Here is a 22,226-nt window from a genome sequence, read left to right as displayed (position 1 = left end):
AGATACTTTAATTCTATGTGTCATAATATTACAAAACCTACTGAATCTACATGACTCGTTAGCACACTGCTTAGTTCTCAGAAGCAGATTCTTGATCGTGACAATCCTGTTTAAGATAAGTAATATGAAACTTTGATAAAAGCCTATACACTGGAACCTTCAGAAAATAATCTAAACAATACATGTACGAGAAGAAATCACTTGACATTTACTTGGAAATGTGGCCCATTTTATTTTAATTGAAAAGCATTCATTATACAGTGCAAACAGTTCTTTGGTAAATTTACTGATTAAAATAACAACAACACTGACTTTGTTTTAGATAACATTAAAAAAAAAGAAAATAAATATGTAACATTTGCAACATAGTACAGCAATACTCTCACAGTGGATACTGAGGAAATGGTCAGCTAACCATTGGCCACTGTTTCAGAAATGTTAAAATCAACGCTGATTCTACAGACACTGCAATAAAACTGAACTAGTACAATCCATGACTGATAACATTTTAAACTGTGGATAAAGACCTGTTTTTCCTGGTTTATAAACACATGGATGGCAGAAAATAACTCAATATTACACTTGTTACACTTGTTTAAGCATATCCAGGCTCCTAAGCCCATTTTATATACCATATGAATAAACAGTGACCAACAAAGAAAACCTCCCACTTTACTCTGGAGGCTGGAGAAAAGAAACAATCAGATATAAGGTACTATTTTAAAATGTATAAATGGAAACTCTCTTCTCCTAATAGCAGAAATCTTGAGAAAGTGTATTTAATATAAAATTGGAATAAAAGAATGCAAGTAGTAACCAGCTGGATGTATTACTGCCTTACTTAACTGTTTAGACAGCTAAATTATATTTGGGTTAGCTCTGCAATCCTTTCTCTTTGAGGAATTTCTGCTATAGGTCAATGGGAGTTCCATCTGAGTTGGAATTACAGGGCGAGACGTGTGGTTTGGACTCTCAACAAAAGTCAACAAAATACCAGAGTATCACAGAAGTACAGGAATGACAACCTCTAGGAACCATATGATACTCAAACATGCTCGCCACACACAATTTCTAGATGTATTAACATAGAAAATTACATAAATCAAACCATTGTATATAAAATCAATTAAAATATTCTTAAAAATATAAATTGTAGTTCCATGTGTACCACACACCTTTAACACAGCACTCACATGTACATAATGCTTCTACCATAGCATGAAACAAGTTTCTGTAGTAAGCTTTAAAGATACACCAAAGTTTGAATGTTTGTCATGGTAACAGTTTATCAAATTAGAAATTATTAATGTTAGTAATCAGAGAAATTATGTGCCAAAATATGATAGTGGATTTCATATTGCCATCCTAGGTTAGTTATTAGACATGTTCTACCATGTAACAATTAAGTATTCAGTCTGCTTGCATAATCTGAAATGTTTAACATATGAATGTTTAATTCTGCGCAGATTTCTTCAATACCCAAATCTCTGTCCCCTAAATTTTAACACTAAACTCAGAAGTCAGTGACTTAAGAGCAGCTCTGGTTCTAGCTAGTCCTGACTTAGGACTAAATGACCGAGCCATAAACTCTAACATATTAAGTATTCAGGGAAAGAATCAATTCTGAATAAACACAGAAAAGAGCTGTAAAATGAGGTATGATAGTTGTCCTTCACTCAATATAATTCCTGGTCAAAAATATGAAGTTTGCCTTCTATAAAGTACACAACTTTGAAATGCTAGTGTAGACATATACTCTATAACATTAAACATTTACTAAATGGGAAATAAAGTCCATTGGTAGACCATTTTTAACATGAAAGATAAAAGTATTGAGGTAAAAATATATATGCATTAGATGAAACTCAAAAAAAAAATAAAAATCAAAGACCTTGTCAGAAAAAGTAGTCAATCCACAATTAATCATGCTCCTTGATTTTGATTTTTCTTTTTTTTCAACAAACAGTGCCACAATATAATCAGGAACATATGTCTATTGACAATATGCACAATGAATCAGTAGGAATCTTTGTATAGAAAATGGCTTGTGACATCTTTTCACATTTTCAAAACAGGGCCATACAATTATGTGAGCTGATCTGAGATCAAAAGAAGTATGCTGGACTGGATGCTTATGTTAAAATGATTTAAAATAAATGAAACAAAAACAAATGTTGCCAAGCAATTACATATGTTTTGACAAAAAACGATTATATTCATTTTTAAGATCAAATGCTACTCTGTCATGTATGTTTCCCCAGAATGAGGAAAACCGTCAATTACATGTATAATATACATTCAGTTGCTTTTTGTATCTTCCAATTACATTTATTTATATTTCCTTACTATTTCTAGCACTTTTTTCCCTAAAAATTTTGATTAATTTTGCTCCTTGAATTGAGGAAAGGATTTGAAAGATGTCATGTAGTTTAATTTTTTCCTTGCTGGTCCAGATGCAGAAACCATAGTGTGAATTTCCATGCACTGATATTTGCAGGAACTGGCCCAACACAGCATTGGTTTGGGCACAGTGACATCATGTTTTCCTTTTCTCTGCATCTTATTAAATAACAACAAAGAGCTAAATATCAAGCCAGACTGGTAATAAAAAGGGACAGTAAACTTTCATTGTTGCTAATTAAAGATAGGAAACAAAGTGTTCATTTTAGAGTAAGTCCTAAGCCCAATCATTTTGGGTACCTAAAACTACCTGACAGTGTTCTTTTAAAGTAGCACCAGTTTGAGTTTGTCTAACCTGAGAAGTATAACACACAATTAACTTTGACCTGTTTGCTAATTTCCCTTTCATTAATTTTTGCATTGTGATTTACCTTCATGGGCAGAAAATAAAATGATACGTTAAGTCGAACTGTTACAGCACCATTAGAATATTGTAAATCTTGGTTTCTTGCTGTTGTTAAGACTGTAGTTACCTGGTTTTGCCATCAGCAGGCACTGATATGAATTAACAAATATGCACCCTACATTCTTAAAAAGCAGGCTTATGGCTTCTTTTTATTAATGTTTTGTTGTAAGCAGACTGGACAACAGTGTCCTTTAACCTTCACAGGCGCTTCGCAGTCAGCTGGTGGGCATGATTCTACAAAACAGGTAATCTGACCAACCTGTGTCAGGAAAAAAATAACAAAACCAAACCACTCGTAGCTACGTGTTACAAACAAGAAATAAATTTTTCATATTATTCATTCTCTTTTAAGATCCTGACTATTATGATTAACTCCACATAATTTGTTTCAGTATAAACTTCTATTCACAAGTCTAAGGTGCTCTCTGTACTACCATGTCTCTTTAATGAAGCAGCATGTACCCTCTTATCTAATGTTAAGGTGCTACTGGGGTACCAGGCACTAGCATATTTCTTTAATTACCTTTCTAAAAATTTTACTAGGATAAAAGAAAATTAAAATCTAGCACTAAGTCAGATGAGCTTTTACTGATTTTTATACATTTTAGTAGACTTTTTCAGGAAATGTCTCACTTTGCAGTTAATTCTACCCATATAACTATATATTAATGAAAATGGAAATATAATTAAGATAGATAAAGGCTGGATTGAAAAACAGTGTCAAGGGCAGGGATATCTGAAAATATAATTTTCTGCACAAAATAACTGAAGATCCATAAAAAACAATTAGCAAATATTACCCAGAAATTAGCAGGCACAAAACTGGGACTGCTGTTTTAGAAGTAGAAACTAACATAATTTCTATCTCAAAATGAATTTCCAAATACTTACTTTGCATTCACACACAGTACAAGGGTCCCTTTTCCAGGTTGCATTGCTGGAATATGATTTACCCTCTTCATCAGTGCAATCAGAATTACTGAGGCGTGATTCAAGATTTTTAATCTGAAAACATTTTAAAAAGTTAATTAAAAAGTTAAAGGTTTTTATTTGTGCAAGGTATTCTGACTTTTCTCTTATACTACATAATACATGTTAAATACTTCTCTGGGTTTTTCTTCTCACTACTTAGTTTTCATAATGCTAAATAACTAGAAACAAGTAATACCTATGGAGTCAGTGTTTCAAAAGAAAGATAACAGAAAATATATCTTTCCTACATTGAAATATTCAGCTAGAGCATACAAAGAGAACAAAACTAGATGTGTTATATATGGAAAATTTAAATTGTCAAAAATGTTTTGAAAAGGAGGTGATTTTTTTTAAAAAACCCACCTTAATTAAAAATGTTTGCTTTGATTTTTTACCATCTCCTATATGTTGTACATTTTAAAAATGGAATTCCACTATGGCTTAGTAAAGAGTATACTTGCAAATATTGTAAAATTCTTCTTTAAGTGATCTAGATCTTAACAATATTGGCATATTATTTCTTATGAAGGCTACATTTTAATCATAGCTTTACATAGATTTTATACATTTCAAATAGGAAAAAAGATTTTATTAACACTACACAAAAATTTTTCGAGAAAGACTAATTCTATGTTTAGTACACAATGGTTACACAAGGCTTCAGGTTCAAGAGTCAAGAGGGTCTAGTTGTAGAGTACTTCAGTATGATTTCAAAAGAAAATAGAAATAAAGAATAATAACACACCATGTTCTGTGTTGTTTTCTGTTTGAGATACTATGTGGTGGATTTTGGCTGCAAGGGATGTCTAAATATTAAAAATATAATACGAGTGGTGTTAGGAAAACATTATGAATTAAATCTACAATTAACACTGTTCATTATAGCATCTTACCTGATTTCTGAGACTTGAAATAGTTTTTTGCATTTCCAAAACAAATTCTTTGAAGTCATTCACTGCAGGCACATTTCTATTTTCATTAGATGCTGATGTGGCATTACGAAAAAATTTACTCTGTTTCACAGAACTGCAACAAATGAATGCCAAATCAGGATATTCATCTAACTCATTTTTATTTGCCTAGATATTTTGGAACACCTAGCAAAAATGTAAAAGAAGAGCAACCAACAAATGTAGGAACAGTATGAACCACAACAGCATGCAAGACCCACTGGTGCTGAAGACAGACTCAGGACAGGTGAGCTCTGGATTATTGTTAATATCATCAGCAACAGGGAGTTTCTTCTACTTAGAAAAATTATGTATTTCATACAGGGTACACACAAAGTTGTCATCAGTGACACTGTAGAGCATCACCTTAAATTCACTCTTGAGCCTCCAATACAAAAGCAGACATGAGAAATCCTTCTAGATATGAACATAATCCTGTGTCCCATTTTAACTAACATTTGTACTGAGTACAGTACACAAAATATAAAGTCTTTTGTCTGTAGCACTTTTCAGGTGATATCTCTTAACAGATGTACAACCCTAAATGGTGTTAATCAATTCAATCTGTTGATGAGAAGGAGCAATCAAAGGAACTGTCCATAAATAATAATTTATTATCTAGCATCACTTAACAAAACATGCATTCAAAAGCAAGGATAACGCTAATTTTTAAGTCACTTATTAGATTAAGATCCTTGAATCCATACAAGCATTTCTATTTTGTTAACATGTCATCTGGTTCAAAGGGATACCCCAAAGAATGAACAGGCAAAGAAATTCCCATATAACAGGGCTCATGATTTATAATCTTTCTGCATAAATTAAAACAGCACTTACTGGCAGCGGTTCAAGCTACTTAGTTTCCCATAGTTTTTCATCCAAATTAAAGAAAAAGAACTCTAAACAACATAACATGCCAAAATTCAAGTAAACCAGCTGCTATTGTATAACAAAATGTTTAATCTTCCCCACCTGGTCAAGTTATTGAAAATGAGAAGGAAAAAAAGAAAGGAGAAAAAGAATCTTCTCACCACACATGCAATTTAAATACAATGAACAGAAGAACTGATGGAAACATTAAAGACAGGTTGCTTTAGTTTTAATTATGCTACAAATAAAGTATTGTAAATTTCGCATTTTGTATTCCTAATTAGTAATTGGACTATTGTAGATTTCTGAAACACAGTCAAACAGCAAGCTAACAGAGCAAGCTCCTACTCAGATACAAGTGTTTATTTTTTCTTGCTTTCATTTTTATTTAATTTAACCCTTTTACAGTTTTAGAACTACGGAACTAGCATCCTTAAAAAGTGAACAGCTGTTCTGTAAATTGTAAAACTTCTACCAGTTCACTTGAAAAGACAGACAAAGCATCCTTCTCTAATGATTACTTTAAAGGAACCTTCCTTTTCATATTATCTATAAGCCAGCTTATACTTAGCTGGCTTCTCTCGTCTTCTCTTGTCTAAAATCTTAAACACCTAAAGGCTCTGTTACTTCAGGACAGATTCCTATCAATTAAGTGAAATATAATGGTGGTGTTTCTTCAAGTGCTAGAACACCCACATGAGTATTTGAAATTGCTGAAATACATTTACCTGTCTATGCATCTGTCTAGATGCTTTCCTTGCCAGAGTAGGTAGACTTTGCCTGGTTGTCATCATCATCAAAGTACATAATTTTATTTGCTAAAAGAATGTATGCTAAATGGAAAGAGCTATAATTCAAAAGAGCTCATCATGAAGGATCTTCACAAGAAATGCTTGGTCTGAGCAGAACTCATTCCATTCATAGGTAAGTTTTGATAACCTGGAAAGGGCAGGGACCCTGTGCAGCTGACAATTTGTGACCAACACTATGATTTACTTCCCTGCTACAATATTTTGAGGATTAGGGAGTTATAAACAATATTGTCTGCAGCACTACTGTTCTCCTTTCCTGTTCTGAGTATTTTGCTACCAGAAGCCATCCTTACCATTATCACAAATTTTTAAGCCAGTGTAATCAAGACTTATTTTTCTCCATTTCTACAGGAGGAACTAGGAGCTCCAAAGAGGAAATGAAATAATTTAGTTTGGTTACCGCCGGCACAGTAGGAACGAGGGATTTCAAATCCCCAAATTATGCTTCATTACTGAGTTTTTTCATGAAAAGCGCAGGAAGAACAAAAGCACTATGCTATGTCACTCACAAAGAGTCTTACACAAATTTGAGCTTGAAAAAAAGTGGGTTATTGTTAGCAGAGATGCAGAAGTGTCAGAATGAAATACTGAAATGCTTGAAAAAGCAGGCACTGGAAAAAAGTGGTATGCACTTAGAAAGACATGATTCAGTTTCATTCCATTTTGAAAACAAATGGGATTTTATATTTCTTAAAAAAAAAAATCTCACCTTACTGTTTTGGACATTTTCATTTTCTTCAGGGGCTTGTCCTCCTGAAAGCTGTAGTCAAGAGAACGTCTTCCCCGAAAGTGATATGAAAATGCATTAAACTGTCCTCTAGTTCTACAGTCTGAAATTAGACAAGAATTTGCATATTATAAACTACAGTAGATTTTAGCAGTTATAATATTAATATGGGTTTGCAATGTCTTCTGAATTGATAAAGGCAAGTCATACATTCAGTTTGATCCCTCTGGAATCAGTTGATAGCAGATAAATATGTCTCAGTGTTACAACATTTAAGCTAGCTGGATGCAGAGAATTTGATTATTCACAGACCAGCTTTTTAGTGTGAAACAAAGGAATAAATCTTATTTTTACAAACCTATCTAGTGCTACTTTAACTATTCTTTTCACTTCTGAAATTTCCACGCTCTTGGCTTTTAATTATTTTCTGCTTTTCAAAAGGGGTAGTTACATATGAAGAAAAACAATGACAGAAAAACCACCCTTTGGCTTCCTCATCTATCCCATCTATTATTTGTTATTTTTGGCATCTGAAAGAGAATTTATAATTAAATCCTGGAGAACATTTGCAGACACACTTTATAGGTTGACCAGCCCCATTTCCAAATTTCAGGAATTTGAAGGTATCACTAGACTCTAAAGCTCTTCCCACCACAGAGTGAAAATCTCAAGCCTGAGAATAATCTATGACAGAAATCTTCTCCTAAGATCCTAAGAGGACGTCTTGACAGGATGAAGTATGTCTTTCCTTCAGTTCACTTTACTTAGCCTTCCAAACACAGTAAGTATTTGGAAGGAGTCCCATTTAAAAAATAAAAAGAAAACAAAGCAAAACTGCAACAGCACTTTTGAAAGGAGACAATGAGAAAAAAGAAGTTTTCATTTCTGTTCACAGAAGCTTTAAAGCTAAAAGTCATAATGACCAAGCTAAAGCGGGAACCAACAGCATGATCAACTGTTAAAAGAAGAGTCTGTTAAAATAGAAGGGAAAATTGAAATACAGGATGCCATGGATGTATCCCAGCTAAGTCTGGTATTAGCAGAATGAGGCATGAAAACAATTGAACACAGAAGGAGCAATTTTCTATAAGTTCCTCTTAATTTGCACAAAACAAATTAGTTCAGAAAGTCAATAACATTTATAAAGTATTTTTCTGAATTTTGGATCGAATACCTAAAGTATCAACAAAAATCATTGCAGAAGCTTCAAGTTAATAAACAGCCTCTGTTGAACTGAGCAACTTGAGAAACAAATGTAAAATTGCTCAGATTATACGAAAATAAGTATCTTGGACTACTTTTAATTACACTGGATTTAAATTAGACTATTACAATTACCCTGTCAGGAAAAAATTAAGTTTGTCCATGGCTTAATATCACTTAGGACGGAAAGAAAAAAATTGAATGACAAAAAAACCAGAAGTACTGATTGAATTTCAGTTCAAAACCAATACCTACAGATCATTCTTGAACATAAGTTACCCACAATTCTCCTTCCCTTTTCTTTCCTTACAGTTCTTTAATAAATTCATTACCTTCCTGCTATAACAGCATCACCAAAGAACTAGATGGTATTTGCTGCCAACATATTGTTCATTCTTTATATGTGTTCTGCTGTTTCTCACATAATCTTCTTGCTGCCCACTCAGAAACTAAGCGCTTTCAGATGGGAACAGACTGATGTGTCTATTAGATGCTTTGCATGAAGGCATTTTAGAACACCCTTAGACACTCCTATATTTAGTACAGTGAGAAAAAGGGTCACACTCTGAAGGGAGAAATAATTAGTTTTGGTCAAAGGAATTCTTTTCTTAAAGCTATGTGTTGCTTAAAGTTTTCCTGAGTGTCACAAAAACTTAAGTTTCTTGCAACGTGTGAAAGGTTTCTACTATCCTGCTTTGTTTAATAACTGCAAAGGTCATCTTGCATAATATAGATAATTTTTTTGATACAATAACACAATGGCCCATTGTTTTTTTTATTCCTAAATTGATTTTTAGAAACAAAGGTCTGAAATCCTGGGAAGGTTTAATCACCTTAGGCCAGTAAATATGAGAACCATATGTTCAGTGACAGCTTTAAGCACACACACCTGACTTTCTGTGTTTTTTAAAGACTCATACATGTCTTGCCAAATTAACATCTCTTGTTCTTGGTTTCTGTTTCAGGTACAACAAATTGGATTGCCACTGCTGAGAGGTGCAGGACAGAATGCTTTAGCTTTCAGAAAGCCTAAACCAAGAAATTTCTCTCTTACACTTTTTTTTAATTATTTTATTTTAAATGAAGAATACTTTAGCAATAGCAGTAAACAAGAAAAATAAATCTAAAATTTTCCCTTTTTAAGCCTACCTAAAATGTCCCCAAATTAGCAATACCCATTCCAATTTATTTTCTGCAGAAAAAATGAATGTTTAAAAGCAACATAAGGTATTGTTATACTGGAAGTGTCAAGATGATCCATTTACAGAATCACAGAATCATTTAGGTTGGAAAAGACCTCGAAATCATCAAGTCCAACCTTTGACCTTGTCAACTAGACCACAGCACTACGTGCCACGTCCAACTGTTTCTTGAACACCTCTAGGGAATGGTGACTTCATCACCTCCCTCAGCAGTCCATTCCAATGTTTAACAACCCTTTCCATAAAGAAACTGCTGTTTCCATCTGTATATGAATGCCCTGTTTCCCACAAGGTTTTGAAAATGCAGCAAAATGTAAATTGGATAATAAAATCCCTGACATTCAGAATTACTGAACACTCCTAAATTCCCCACGAATCACTCCTCAAAATCTGGGCCATGGAGAATTAATGTAATAGTAGATTCTAATTAAAACAACTTGAGAGACTAAAGAAAAGTGAACAAAAGCACATATAAATATCTATTTGATAATAGCTTGATTCTCTGAGATTTATTGTAGTGAATTAAACTGCTGTAACTGCAAGCATTTCTATATATCTAAGCACCTGTAGTCATGCCAGTGGGAGCAGTAAAACGGAGGAGAAACACTGAAAATGGTTGATGTAAAAATATTTTTGAGCAGATGTTTTCATAAAGCAGTTACTGACAAACTGCACAATACAGGAAAATGACTTTTTACATGAAATGAAGCCCTAACACAAAATAGCTGGTTTTGCTATTGCTAAACAGGCCACATCCCTTCACATTGCCCTGCATCTCTAAATTTCTTCTGTTGAATAAGACTTTCTAACAAATGATAAATTAAACAGCAGCAAAAAAATGTAATATGGTGGTCTAAAATCCAACAGTAATCTGCTCAGATTGGAACAGATGTATTTTGTATAAACATTTCGTAAACATCTCAGAAAAAATGGTATAGAAGACACTGTCTTTAAACGTAAATTTAAATGTAAAAAGATACATTTGAACGTAGAAAGCAAAAATAATCTTCTGTGTAAAGAGAAAATGTTTTCAGGCATAAATTGCATCCTTTTGGTATTTTGAGGAATCCCTGGTGAACAATTTCATTGTCAAAAAGAACTTTCAGTCTCACACTAAGTGTGCTGGTAAAATTTTAAAATGTTACTTCCATTATATATTTCACAGAATTTAGTGCTTAGCACAGCGTTGCTTAGTATTTTCATTGAAGATGAAAGGGCATAATGAAAAGTGCTTAATAAGAGGTAATGTGGTCAGTAGAGAAGCAATAGACAGCATAATTGTTGGTCTGATCTTAAAATACAGGACTTTATAAATATAGGCCTAATCTACTAGAAGATCACATATAAATGCATTCAGATTAAGAATGTGTCTTAACTCTTCTAATGAAATTCAGTGAGATTTAAACACATCTAATCAGGATTTATATAAGGTCATATTACTGAATTAAACCAAAAAAACAACAATATCTGATAGAGAGTGTCTTAGTTTAACAAGATTACAACTTAGAAATTAAGAAACTTCAGGTGGAAGTGTGGAAAAGGAAAAGAACAGTTTTTTATTAACAAAATCTGAATAAACAACAAATGGTGCAATCAAAAACTTTCAGAAGAAACAAACAAAGTCCCAATTCCCCAGGTCTGGGGGGGAAGAAACCTGTGGCAACCTGGGGCGGGGAGGGGGAAAAGGAGAGGGAAAGGCAGGACTGTTCCAGAAGTTCAACAGCTGCTCGCAGCCACGTGTGCCTGCAGCAGCCAGCAGCTGATGGCTTCACAGCCAGCAATGAAAGAGTCCTTTTTCCCACAGGCAGTCCCGAAGGCAGAATACCTCACTCTGAGATGGGTCGGTCTCTCAGTCGATCTCTGCGAGGTGTCCCGTGGGGAAAAAAAACTTCCTCTCAGGAAAAGAAAAGGAGTCAGCTGAAACCAGGCTCCCCGCTCTGTTCGGTCGGCCAACAAAAACCAAAAAACCTCCGAACAAAAGACTCCCCAGCCGTGCCGTTGTGTTCGTCAACCCACGTTTCCCGAGAGACCGCCCCCCATCCCCCACTCCCGCGCTGCCCAGCGCGTGCGGCTTCGCTCCATGCCACTCCCCGCAGGGACATTAGAGAAAATATTCCAACATCTCTTTTCAAACCTATGACAAAGAGATATATTGTTTGCTAACTGAGAAACTGTTAAGAAAAATCATCTTCCTAAATCAGTTCACACTTATGAGGATGACTTGCATCTTATCTGAATCAACTCCTCTGGGGCTATTTTCCATTGTCCTCCTAGGTCTATGTGAAACTTCATGGGGTTTGACATAAAACAAAAGGATAAAGAAATTTTTCATTTTGACTTAGAAAAAAAACACCCTCAAAAAGTGTGAAACTTTTAAAGACTCACAATTGAGTGATCACGAAAGTGTACACTGAGTACTTTTAAAAAACAAAATTGAAATACACTTTTTGCACTAGAGAGCCTGAAAAAAAGCACCAAAATTTTCTTATTTGGAAAATCTGAAGCTCAAATGCTACTTTGCTCAAATAAAGTAACCCAGTAAACCCAGTATTTACTCATCATCTCTGACAAGACAAAGAAAGGTAGTAAGTGAAGGGAAAAAAAAAAGAAAACGTGTACTTCAGTGGACCCCCTACTTTTTGCCATCATAAACTAGTAATTCTGTTGTAGAATTTGTTAATTGAAATCTATAATTTTGTTATTATAAAGAGGAATAATGCTTTGCTTTATAAGAAATATATACTAGCTTTACTTAAGAAATCTACAAGGTAGCTTTTGGTAACTAAGAAGTTTTTCTATTTTTCATATGGAAAAGTATTTTTACTTTTAACAAAACAGGAAAAATAACAAAACCAGATGTGTTTCAAAGCAGGCTGGAACAGCTGAACATATGGGTCACTAATGAAACATACGTAAAGTGCAATGAACAGTATTCTGCACTCAAAATTTTAACTTAGGATAATTTTAACTAAAAAACAATTAGAAGCATTTTAAATGTGGAGAATGGTTTAACCTTTTTCTTTTAAATAATAACCAATAATAAATTCATAGAAACAAACCCTCACAATATATACAACTCAAAGTGCCATTCCTGAGTGTATGCCCCTCACCTCAGAGGAGTGGTGAGTCCCTAGCACCATGGAAGGAAAGAAATTTTTTAAATTAGTTGCTTAAACTGGATTCCCACAGAAACATCACAGTCATTCATCCAAGCAAGAAAATAGTTCAAGCCATGCATACTTTGCTTTTCCTCATTAACCTCTGCAAGGCTTTAAGAGTTCAGAAGTAGTGGATAAATATAGGCAATTTTTTAAAGAACATTAGTTATTTACTCTTTCTTTGGCTTCGCAGTTGTCTGACTGTACTGCATCCAGCAGTACCCTGTGGTAGCAACATTCTTGAATGAAAATACAAGCTAGGTTGTTGAACGGATGAATACTCTAAAGACTTTCCAAAGATAACATCTGCTCTAAAAGGCTCAGTGATAACATAACATTTAGAGAATCAACACATAATTTATCAGAACAGTTTTACTATTTTTCCAAATTGATAAAAAATTGTATTTTTGAAACTGTCTGTCAAGTTTCATGAGCCATGTCAAAGTGAACTTATCCTGAACTGGCAGAATATGCTTCATTTACGGTAAAGCACTTGAAGAGTGATAATTGATTTTCTCTCAATTCTGGCACATGTCAGGCATTTTTGAAGAGATTCTGGAAGGATTTTTTGAAGAGATTCTGGAAGACTTTGTATTAAAATTGCAATGTGTCAATTATATCTAGATTTTTACAAGCTATTATTATTATTTTGGGAACGGCAAAACTGGTAAATATTTTTTTAAAAAAATCTGAAAAGCCTTCAAAAAAAAGAAAAAGCTATAAAAATTAGAGTAAGGCCTGAAAGAAATTATATTTGGGGGATATTGTACAAGATTTCACTGAAACCTAAAGTATTTATTTCTGTTAGTATCACACTTTTATTTTGAACTGAGTCCTCCGAGGAAGAATTTTCTTAGAGTGTCGTTACACATTTAAAGTCCCTGCTTGAATTTTGCCATTGCCACCAAGTGAGGGCAATTGCTGACAATGAAATAAAAGCACAGAGCGTCCAGCACATTTTCCCCCATTCCCTCCGGGGGAGGGAGCCCACTGCTTTAAGGTGTGTGCCACCATGGGACCAGGGGTGGCAGGGGGGATCAGAACCCGCATGTGAGATCCTGGATCCGAATCTCACAATTATTGATATGGTTCGCAACCAACTCACTGTGAGTGTGTGTGTGCGCGTGTAGGGAAGGGCTGGGCCTGGACCTGCAGGTACATGGCAGAGCAGGAAGGCCTGCATGTAAGGCCTGTGCTGAGGGCACAGGGCAGAGCCGGAAGGCAAGGCCTGCTGCCCACGCAGAGCACATGGCAGAGCTGAAACCTGTGTAGCTGGGCTGTCAGTCAGAGCAAAACTGCCTGGTAGCCCACCCACACCACATCCCTGGAGCCTGTGACTGGCTACAGCACAACTCACTCTGGCCTGGAAGGCACTGATGGGATATCCTGCCTGGGAGGGAAAACTGAACTCTATAAATACACAGGACTCCATGCAGTCTTTCTCTCTCTCTCTCTCTCTCCTCCCTCTCCATCTGACATCATGTGAACTATCGAATCTTGTCTGTAACTATTTTCTCCTCTCGTTTCTCTCTCTCCTTCTATCTTTCTTTCTTCCTTTTAATCTGTTTTGTTCTGTTACTCTTTTCCTTCTCTTGTGGGTAACTTAAAACCAGTGAATTGTGTTTTACTAAAGCTGGTATATTGATTGTTTTTAGCGGGTCTTTTCTGTGGAATGGGTCTTTGGGCTGAATGTTTTAGTGAAATGCTTTTTTCTTGGTTGTATTTTGCTCCTGTAAAAACCTTTAGTCAAAATATCTTATTTTTCTCACAAAATTAAAAAGAAATTCTCTTAGAGAAGAGTGTGTGACTCTTTCTCTGGACACTAATTAGAGGTTATAATAAACCAAAAGGCTTTTAAAAAGTATTAAATAAAAATGTAACCACTCTGGGCAGTTTATAGCTTAATCTGGAGCACATTTTTAAAATGGCGACAAAGGTGGGATTTATCTCGAAAAGCGAAGAGAAATTTATTTTTGTTAAATTATGTCAGCTTCTGGCCAAAGTTTCAACACTTGCAAAACATATTGGAAACTTTTTTTTTCTCTTTTCATTTGAAGTTTTTCTAGCCCTCAGAAATGGTGCTGAGGAACAATGGGCAAAATTTGGTATTTTCAGCAAAAAAATACAGTTTTGGCAAAAGAAAATAAACGCCTTGCAAAAAGCAGTTTTTGCCAGGAGAAAAGAAAAAAACGCCTTTTGCCAAAATATGTTATTATTGTCACTAAATTAAAAAGAAATTCTCAGAGAAGAGTGTGTAACTCTTTCTCCAGATGCTAATTAGAGGTTATAACGAACCAAAAGGCTTTTATAAAGTCTTAAATAAAAATATAACTGCTCTGGGCAGTTTATAGCTTAACCCAGAGCATAACACCGCGCAAACTGATATGAGAACAAGACGGATTAAAAGCGAGAGCTGTGCCTGCCATAGCTCTCTTGCTGTCTGGCGCAGACCCATTGCAGATGCTCCACCAGCTCCCTGCTGCCAGGAATTGCCATGTGTCAACCGCCACAGCAGCTCTTTTTTCTTCTATCCAGCATTCTGACAAGGAGGTGCCTGCAGGGATTCGAGAAACCTCTACCTGGCTTCCTTAGCCCCCACACTGGTTGGCTGCTGCAGATGCAGCTGTGCCCTGTGCCCTGCAGCTTGCCAGTGCCCTGCACCTACCACTGCAGCAACAACTTCGGGAGCTCCAGTGCAGCTCTGCCACTTCCTACTTGCTATAGGCATCTGCCTTGCATGGCGCTGCCTCGCTGTCCTGACCTGCTGGTTTCCCACACCCACTGGACCCACACTGACCCTCCCTGCAGACCCCACATACACCTGCCTGCAGCCACAGCGGCTGCCAGAGCCGGAGCCACTCAAAACATCCGCTGCCACCGCGCACCAGCTCCCGCAGCCCCCAGAGTGCCCACCACTGCCAGGAAAGCCTGCCAGTGCCACATTCTGGTTGCGGCTGTAACTGTACTAAAGAAAAGCTGCTTACCAGCTCAACAACACAGAGGTGGACAAAGTGGTTTTTTTTGCGTGATATTCCTTCTTTGTTATTGATTGTTGTTTCATGTTTGGTTTTGACTTTTGTTTGGTCTTTTTTTAGTAAAAATTGCTACTTTTGTTTCTACTTCCTCCCTCATGAGTGTCATTAGATTTTCAAATTCACATAAGGTCTGGGGAAAATGGGGCTCTCTATTCCATCTAAGGTCCTGCTTCCCTGGCAATATTGTCTTTAACCCAAGACAAGAGTGACTTATTTTTTAAAGGCTTGTTTACCTTACAAAACAATACAGTAGCCAGTTTAAAAGCTAAGATGTGCAATAACTTTGAACAGTAAATCTCTATCTACTTTTTTTTATTTTTAATGATATCTGAGTTTGTTCTTATGATACAGTCACATCACTTAGAATCCTTCCTCAGGATTTACTGTATCTGTAACAGATTGCAGGGACATTCTCCATCAGTTTAACTTATACCTTTTGCCTTAAATTGATCTGTATCACAAAATAATTCTCTATCATTGGGACAACTATATCTTACCAAAAGAGTTAAACAGACACTAGTGAAAGATTGTGACTTCTCTCAGAAATGCAATCCACACAATTCTTTATTCATGCGTATCTTTTGATAGAATACTGAATGGCAGACTCAGCAGTAGCAAACTCAAGAGAATCAGCAGTAGAAAAGAAAAAAACACAGATCTGAATACCTTTCATCAGCAAATCTACAAGATACTGGTATTGAAAGCTAGAAGATTCATATACATATATGCTAACTATGGAATTTAGTAATGATAATAAACTAATAGTACCATTATCTTCTCAAGAGCAAGTTTTCTCCAATTAGTAATTTGTTTGAGAGCAATTTCTAGATAGTCACAGTTCAACAGCTAAGTTCCCAAAATTCCTGAATATACTTTTACAGCCTGGGCATGCCATTCAAGTTTTGTTAAAAGAAAATTGTCAAGGAGATCTCAATAAAGAGAGATCATTTTCCTCTGAAGTATTTTGTTTTTGATGCTACTGAAAATCATTCTGCATGATTGAGAAAACTCTCTTAGGAAGGGATTTTAACTATGTTGCAGATGCAGTGATGCCCATTGGTCGCGGTTAACCAACCGGGTGAAGGGGGAGATGAGCTTTGTTTAGGCCACCTTTTCTAGGCCCCTCTCCATGTGGAGCAAGCAGTGCTCTCCTTGAAAAAGGCTGCTTGGTCATTCAGGATGCTGCCAAAAGAGACTGTCATCTCTGGGGTCAGTTCAGGCAACCAATGTCCTGAACTGCCTGCATGCAGGGTTGGGTCTGCGGTTTCCAGTGCACCTTTCACCTGCCATTTCAACCCTCGCCTGTCGCTACGGGGCTTTACAGATGAGGGTATAGCCTTTGAGACTGTGCAATGGATTTTTTAGTAATTTCTAATTAGTAATTTCTAATTTAGTAATTTCTAATTGCAGTCAAACAAAGATTAAGAGACAAAGGCATACACCTGCCTTCAAAGGTGTACCCAAATTGACACTAGCATGCTGGAACATCAGAACCATGCTTGATACTGCAGGTAGTGGACGTCCTGAGTGTCGTTCTGCCCTAATTGCCCACGAACTGTCACATCTCAACATTAACATTGCTGCTCTCAGTGAAGTTCGTCTCCATGAGGAAGGCAACCTCAGAGAACATGGTACCGGTTACACACTCTTTTGGTCAGGTAAACCCAGAACCGAAAGGCATCTCTCAGGAGCTGGCTTCATGATCAAAAACTCTATTGTCCCTAAACTTGAAAATCTGCCAGGAGGTCACTCTGACCACATTATCTCCTTACGCCTTCCACTACACAACAAGTAACACGTTGTCCTCTTCAGTATATATGCCCCAACTCTCCAAGCTGACCCTGCCGAAAAAGACAAATTTTATACCGACCTGTGTCGCCTTACCCAAAAGGTTTCCACACATGATAAGATCATTATCCTTGGTGATTTCAACGCTAGAGTAGGAAAGAACTTTGAAGCCTGGAAAGGAGTATTAGGCAAGCATGGCATTGGAAACTGCAACGATAATGGTCGACTTCTGCTAGAATTCTGTGCGGAGCAGCAGCTCACCATCACCAGTACTATCTTTCAGCAGAAAAATAGTCTGAAGACAACCTGGATGCATTCTAGACCCAAGCATTGGTACCTCATTGATTATGTCTTTGTGTGACAGAGAGATGTTCGCGATGTTCATCATACCCGCGTGATGCCTAGTGCAGAATGCCAAACAGACCATCGACTTGTGTTCTGTAAACTTAACTTCAACCTTAAGTTCAAACCTAAAAGGGGTGGTATTCCAAGGAGGAGACTCCAAGTTAACAATCTTCAGTCAGCCACAGTGAGAAACAGCTTTCAGGCAAACCTTTAAACTAGGCTCGAAGATCATTCCATAGATCCCTCTCCTGAAACACTTTGGCAACATATTAAAAATAGCATCCTGCAGTCCTCTGAAGAGTCCTTAGGGTTCTCCTTCAAGAAGAACAAGGACTGGTTTGATGAAAACAATCAAGAGATCCAGGAATTGTTGAGGAAGAAGAGGACTGCTCACCAAGCAGACCTTGCTCAGCCATCTTGTCATGTCAGAAAAGCAGCCTTTCATCTTGCATGCAGCAAGCTCCAACAGAAACTCCGTGACATCCAGAACAAGTGGTGGATCAATCTAGCAGAAAAAATTCAGTTTTGCGCAGATACGGGTGATTACAGAGGATTCTATGAGGCCTTGAAAACAGCATATGGGCCTACATACCAGTCCAAAGCCCTCTACTCAGCGCAGATGGTCAAATGCTTCTCACAGATAAAACCTCCATTCTGAATTGATGGTCTGAACACCTTCAGACTCTTTTCAGTACCAACCGTGTAGTGCAAGATCAGCAATTCAGTCCATCACACAACAACTGAGAAGAATGAATTGGACATTGTCCCTATATGGGAGAAACCCTCGAGGCCATACAGCAGGTGAAAATTGGCAAGGCAGCTGGGGTTGATGGAATTCCACCTGAAGTCTGGAAGCACGGGGGCCAAGCACTCCATGCTAAATTTCACGAGTTTGTGGTGCGCTGTCGGGAACTAGGCGAACTACCATCAGACCTACGTGACGCAGTCATCATCACTTTGTATAAGAAGACAGGAGATAAATCAGACTGTTCAAATTACCATGGTATTACTCTACTCTCCATTGCTGGCAAAATCTTGGCAAGAATACTTTTGAACAGACTAATACCCACTATAGCAGAAGGAATTCTACCTGAAAGCCAATGTGGTTTCAGAGCCAGTAGGAGTACCACAGACATGGTATTTGTTCTCAGACAACTGCAAGAGAACTGTAAGGAACAGAACAAAGGACTCTATGTAACTTTGTTGATCTCACCAAGGCTTGCGATACTGTGAGCAGAAAAGGTCTGTGGCAGATTTTGGAACGTTTAGGTTGTCCCCCCAAGTTCCTTAAAATGATCATCTCACTTCACGAGGATCAGCGCGGCCAAGTCAGATATGGTGATGCACTTTCTGAGCCCTTTCTGATATCCAGTGGTGTGAAATAAGGTTGTGTTCTTGCACCAACCCTATTCACAATCTTTTTCAGCTCCAAAGGGCCACAGCAGACCTCGATGAATAAGATGGTATCTACATTCGATATCGTACTGATGGAAGCCTATTCAACTTAAGGCGACTGAAGGCCCATACTAAGACCTTAAATCGTCTTGTCTGGGAGCTGCTTTACACTCATGATGACACCCTCATCGCCGACACAGAAGTAGTTCTGCAGCGTTTAACATCCTGCTTTGCAGACACTGCTGAGCTTTTTGGGCTGGAAGTCAGCTTAAAGAAGACAGAAGTCTTCTATCAACCTGCACCTCAGGAAGTCTTCCATCATCCCCATATCACCATTGGCCAATCAGAGCTCAAATCAGTCCAGCAATTTAATTACCTAGGTAGCCCCGTCTCCTTGGACGGTAAGATTGATGGAGAGATAGACAACAGGTTAGCAAAGGCATATAGAGCTTTTGGAAAACTCAATAAAAGAGTTTGGCGAAATAAACACCTGAAGAAAAGCCCAAAGATCAGTGTTTACAGAGCCATAGTGCTGTCTACTCTTTTATATGGGTCCGAATCATGGGTCATTTACTGCCACCACCTGCGTCTCCTAGAATGCTTTCATCAACGCTGCCTCCGTACAATCCTAAACATCCACTGGTCAGATTATGTGACCAATACATCTCTTCTTGAACAAGCAGCAGTTACAAGTATTGCAGCCATCTTACTGAGAACACAGCTGCGCTGGGCAGGACACATCTCAAGGAAGAAGGACTACTGCCTCCCTAAGATCGTGCTCTATGGTGAACTTGCCACTGGCTGCCTTGAAACAACATCTCAGCCTTGGCCATATTGATCTTCATCACTGGTCTACTCTGGCCTCCAATTGGGAGGCCTGGAGACACACTACCTATAATGCTGCTGCTTCTTCTGAGAACGCACACAGGATCACTCTAGAGGAGAAAAGACAACGCAGAAAGAATCGTGTCTTGCCGATACAATCCAAGTAGTTTTTCTGCTGTGCCTTTTGCAACCGGACTTGTCTATCTCACATTGGCCTCTTCAGCCACCAGTGCGCTTGTAACAAACGTGGGTAGAGCCCTTCCCAAATCTTCGTTTGCGAAGCCTAGCCATGATGATGATGATGGAGATGCAGTGAAGTCTGATGTGATGCTGGCTAAAGACAGGCTGTGCAGAAAATCTATATGTGAGACAGAAGCCAACATACAAGCCACAAAGCAGTGTCCTGTGCTTCACTCAGCTAAGTAAACACTATTTCAGGAAAAGAATAAAAGGTTATTTTTGAAGAAAAACAAATCACCCCACTCTGCTAACTTTTGAAGAACATGGCAATGAACAAGAATATTTATCCGCAAAAGAAAGAAAACAAGAAAACAGTTATCTACACCACATAATGCTCAAATCTATGCTATTTTTATACTGTGTCTATTGAACATAAAATATGGAATGACCGCCTTTTAACAGGGGCTGTGCTCCAGATTTGAATTTGTAATGTCTTAACAAAACCCAAACAACAGTAAAATATATTCTTTAAATACAATAGACACTTAACAAATTGCACACACATCAATGCCCCCAAATCCACGTGTATACACACCTTCACAGCAATCTTGCCACATCCTGAGGTCCAGTTTAGGAATATCTTCACAGCTACTGTATCCATGTGGGAATTCAGCCACCTTAAAGACATCATGTTGTACCCTGGTTATGTTGTCACCATTATCACACAAAACTCTGGCAAGAGATGTCTGCTTGATCTGAGTTAGCTGAGCAGGCGTGAACACACCCGGGTTCTCATACCATAACCTGTAATCTCAAAGAAAAGACAAGTTTGCTAGTGAAAAAAAAAACAGGCAGTTTTCCAAATACATTTCAATACTGTGTTCAGGACAAAATTAATTATTTCATAAATCCTGTTCTCAGCTTTACATTGCATCAAGGGAGCGATCCAGATGCCAAAATATAAGTGCCTGGTATCACTTTAGCCCTACTTAGTGTCATGCTGATAGTCTGAAAGGGCTGAAATCTTTAAAAATTCTTTGATACCTCTTCTAGTCTAATTTCCATGTCTTGGGTATGCTTGGACATCTAAAATGGCACCAGACTATCACCTTCAGGGTTCTTTTAAGATAGAGACTTAAATGAACATAATTTCTTTCCTTGGGCAATTTTCCCATGGGTATGCAAAAACTTTGATGGAATTGCTGAGATTAGAAGAATGGTTAATCTATAACTAGGTTATTATCAAGATAAGTGAGATAATTTACTAAGAATTTTTTTCTGTTAAAACTATTTTAATGACTATACTGATTCAGAGACTTTCTAATATATGCTCAGTTAATTCATTATATTCAAGGAGGAAACACTGTGGTTTCAAATTATTTATTTTTCATACACAAAGGGCTAAAAGCCTATTATCAATAGCATATATATATAATACATTACTATGAAAAGCAAGTGTCCCATGGAAAAGAAGATGTCTTAAGTTACTGTCCAAGATTTGAAAACATATTACAGTATTCTAACATCTAAGAACTGCTCACTGTGATATTGTTTCTGTCTCACAAAACTGTAGAGAATTCAGTATTGATACTTTTTTCCTGCCTATTTAAAACAAAACAAAATAAAAAAAAATAGGATCTTTGAACTTTATGAAAAAATCAAAACCAATTTTATAGTAAACTTAGAAGAATGGTCAAAAAATTTCATTTTACCTATTTAGTGTATCATTCTCATAAGGCATTGGACATTGGCCAATGAATTTCCAAGTACTAGGATCAGATTCTGAAATTTCCATCCTGAGATGAAATTAGGCTCCCTTCAGACATTACTCCCTTTCCGTGCATGGGCACATTTGGTTTGCATGGGGTTGTCAGCTTTGATCCTCTGTCCATTGTCTC

The 22,226-nt window shown here is 37.0% G+C and overlaps 1 protein-coding gene across 4 annotated transcripts in view; it reads right to left on the bottom strand.

Moving 5' to 3' along the window:
* Positions 1-207: 207 nt before the first annotated feature.
* PXDN (peroxidasin) overlaps positions 208-22,226 on the bottom strand; it is a 93,880-nt gene continuing 71,861 nt past the window's right edge. For 3 of the 4 annotated variants that reach the window (XM_027690244.1, XM_027690245.1, XM_027690247.1), the window contains 5 exons: positions 20,924-21,132; positions 7,180-7,300; positions 4,732-4,864; positions 3,758-3,871; positions 208-3,125 (listed from right to left, as the gene is read on the bottom strand). In XM_027690244.1, coding sequence (XP_027546045.1) covers positions 3,003-3,125; positions 3,758-3,871; positions 4,732-4,864; positions 7,180-7,300; positions 20,924-21,132 — 700 coding nt within the window. In that variant the 3' untranslated portion in view covers positions 208-3,002. Of the gene's footprint in view, positions 3,126-3,757; positions 3,872-4,731; positions 4,865-7,179; positions 7,301-20,923; positions 21,140-22,226 lie in introns of those variants that run through there. The other variant, XM_027690246.1, reaches the window with a different exon arrangement.

This window comes from Neopelma chrysocephalum, unplaced genomic scaffold, assembly GCF_003984885.1.
Source record: "Neopelma chrysocephalum unplaced genomic scaffold, ASM398488v2 Primary Assembly neopelma1_80b, whole genome shotgun sequence".
NCBI lineage: Eukaryota > Metazoa > Chordata > Aves > Passeriformes > Pipridae > Neopelma > Neopelma chrysocephalum.
Note: the sequence above shows the minus strand (reverse complement) of the source record. Positions and strands in the feature narration are given on the sequence as shown.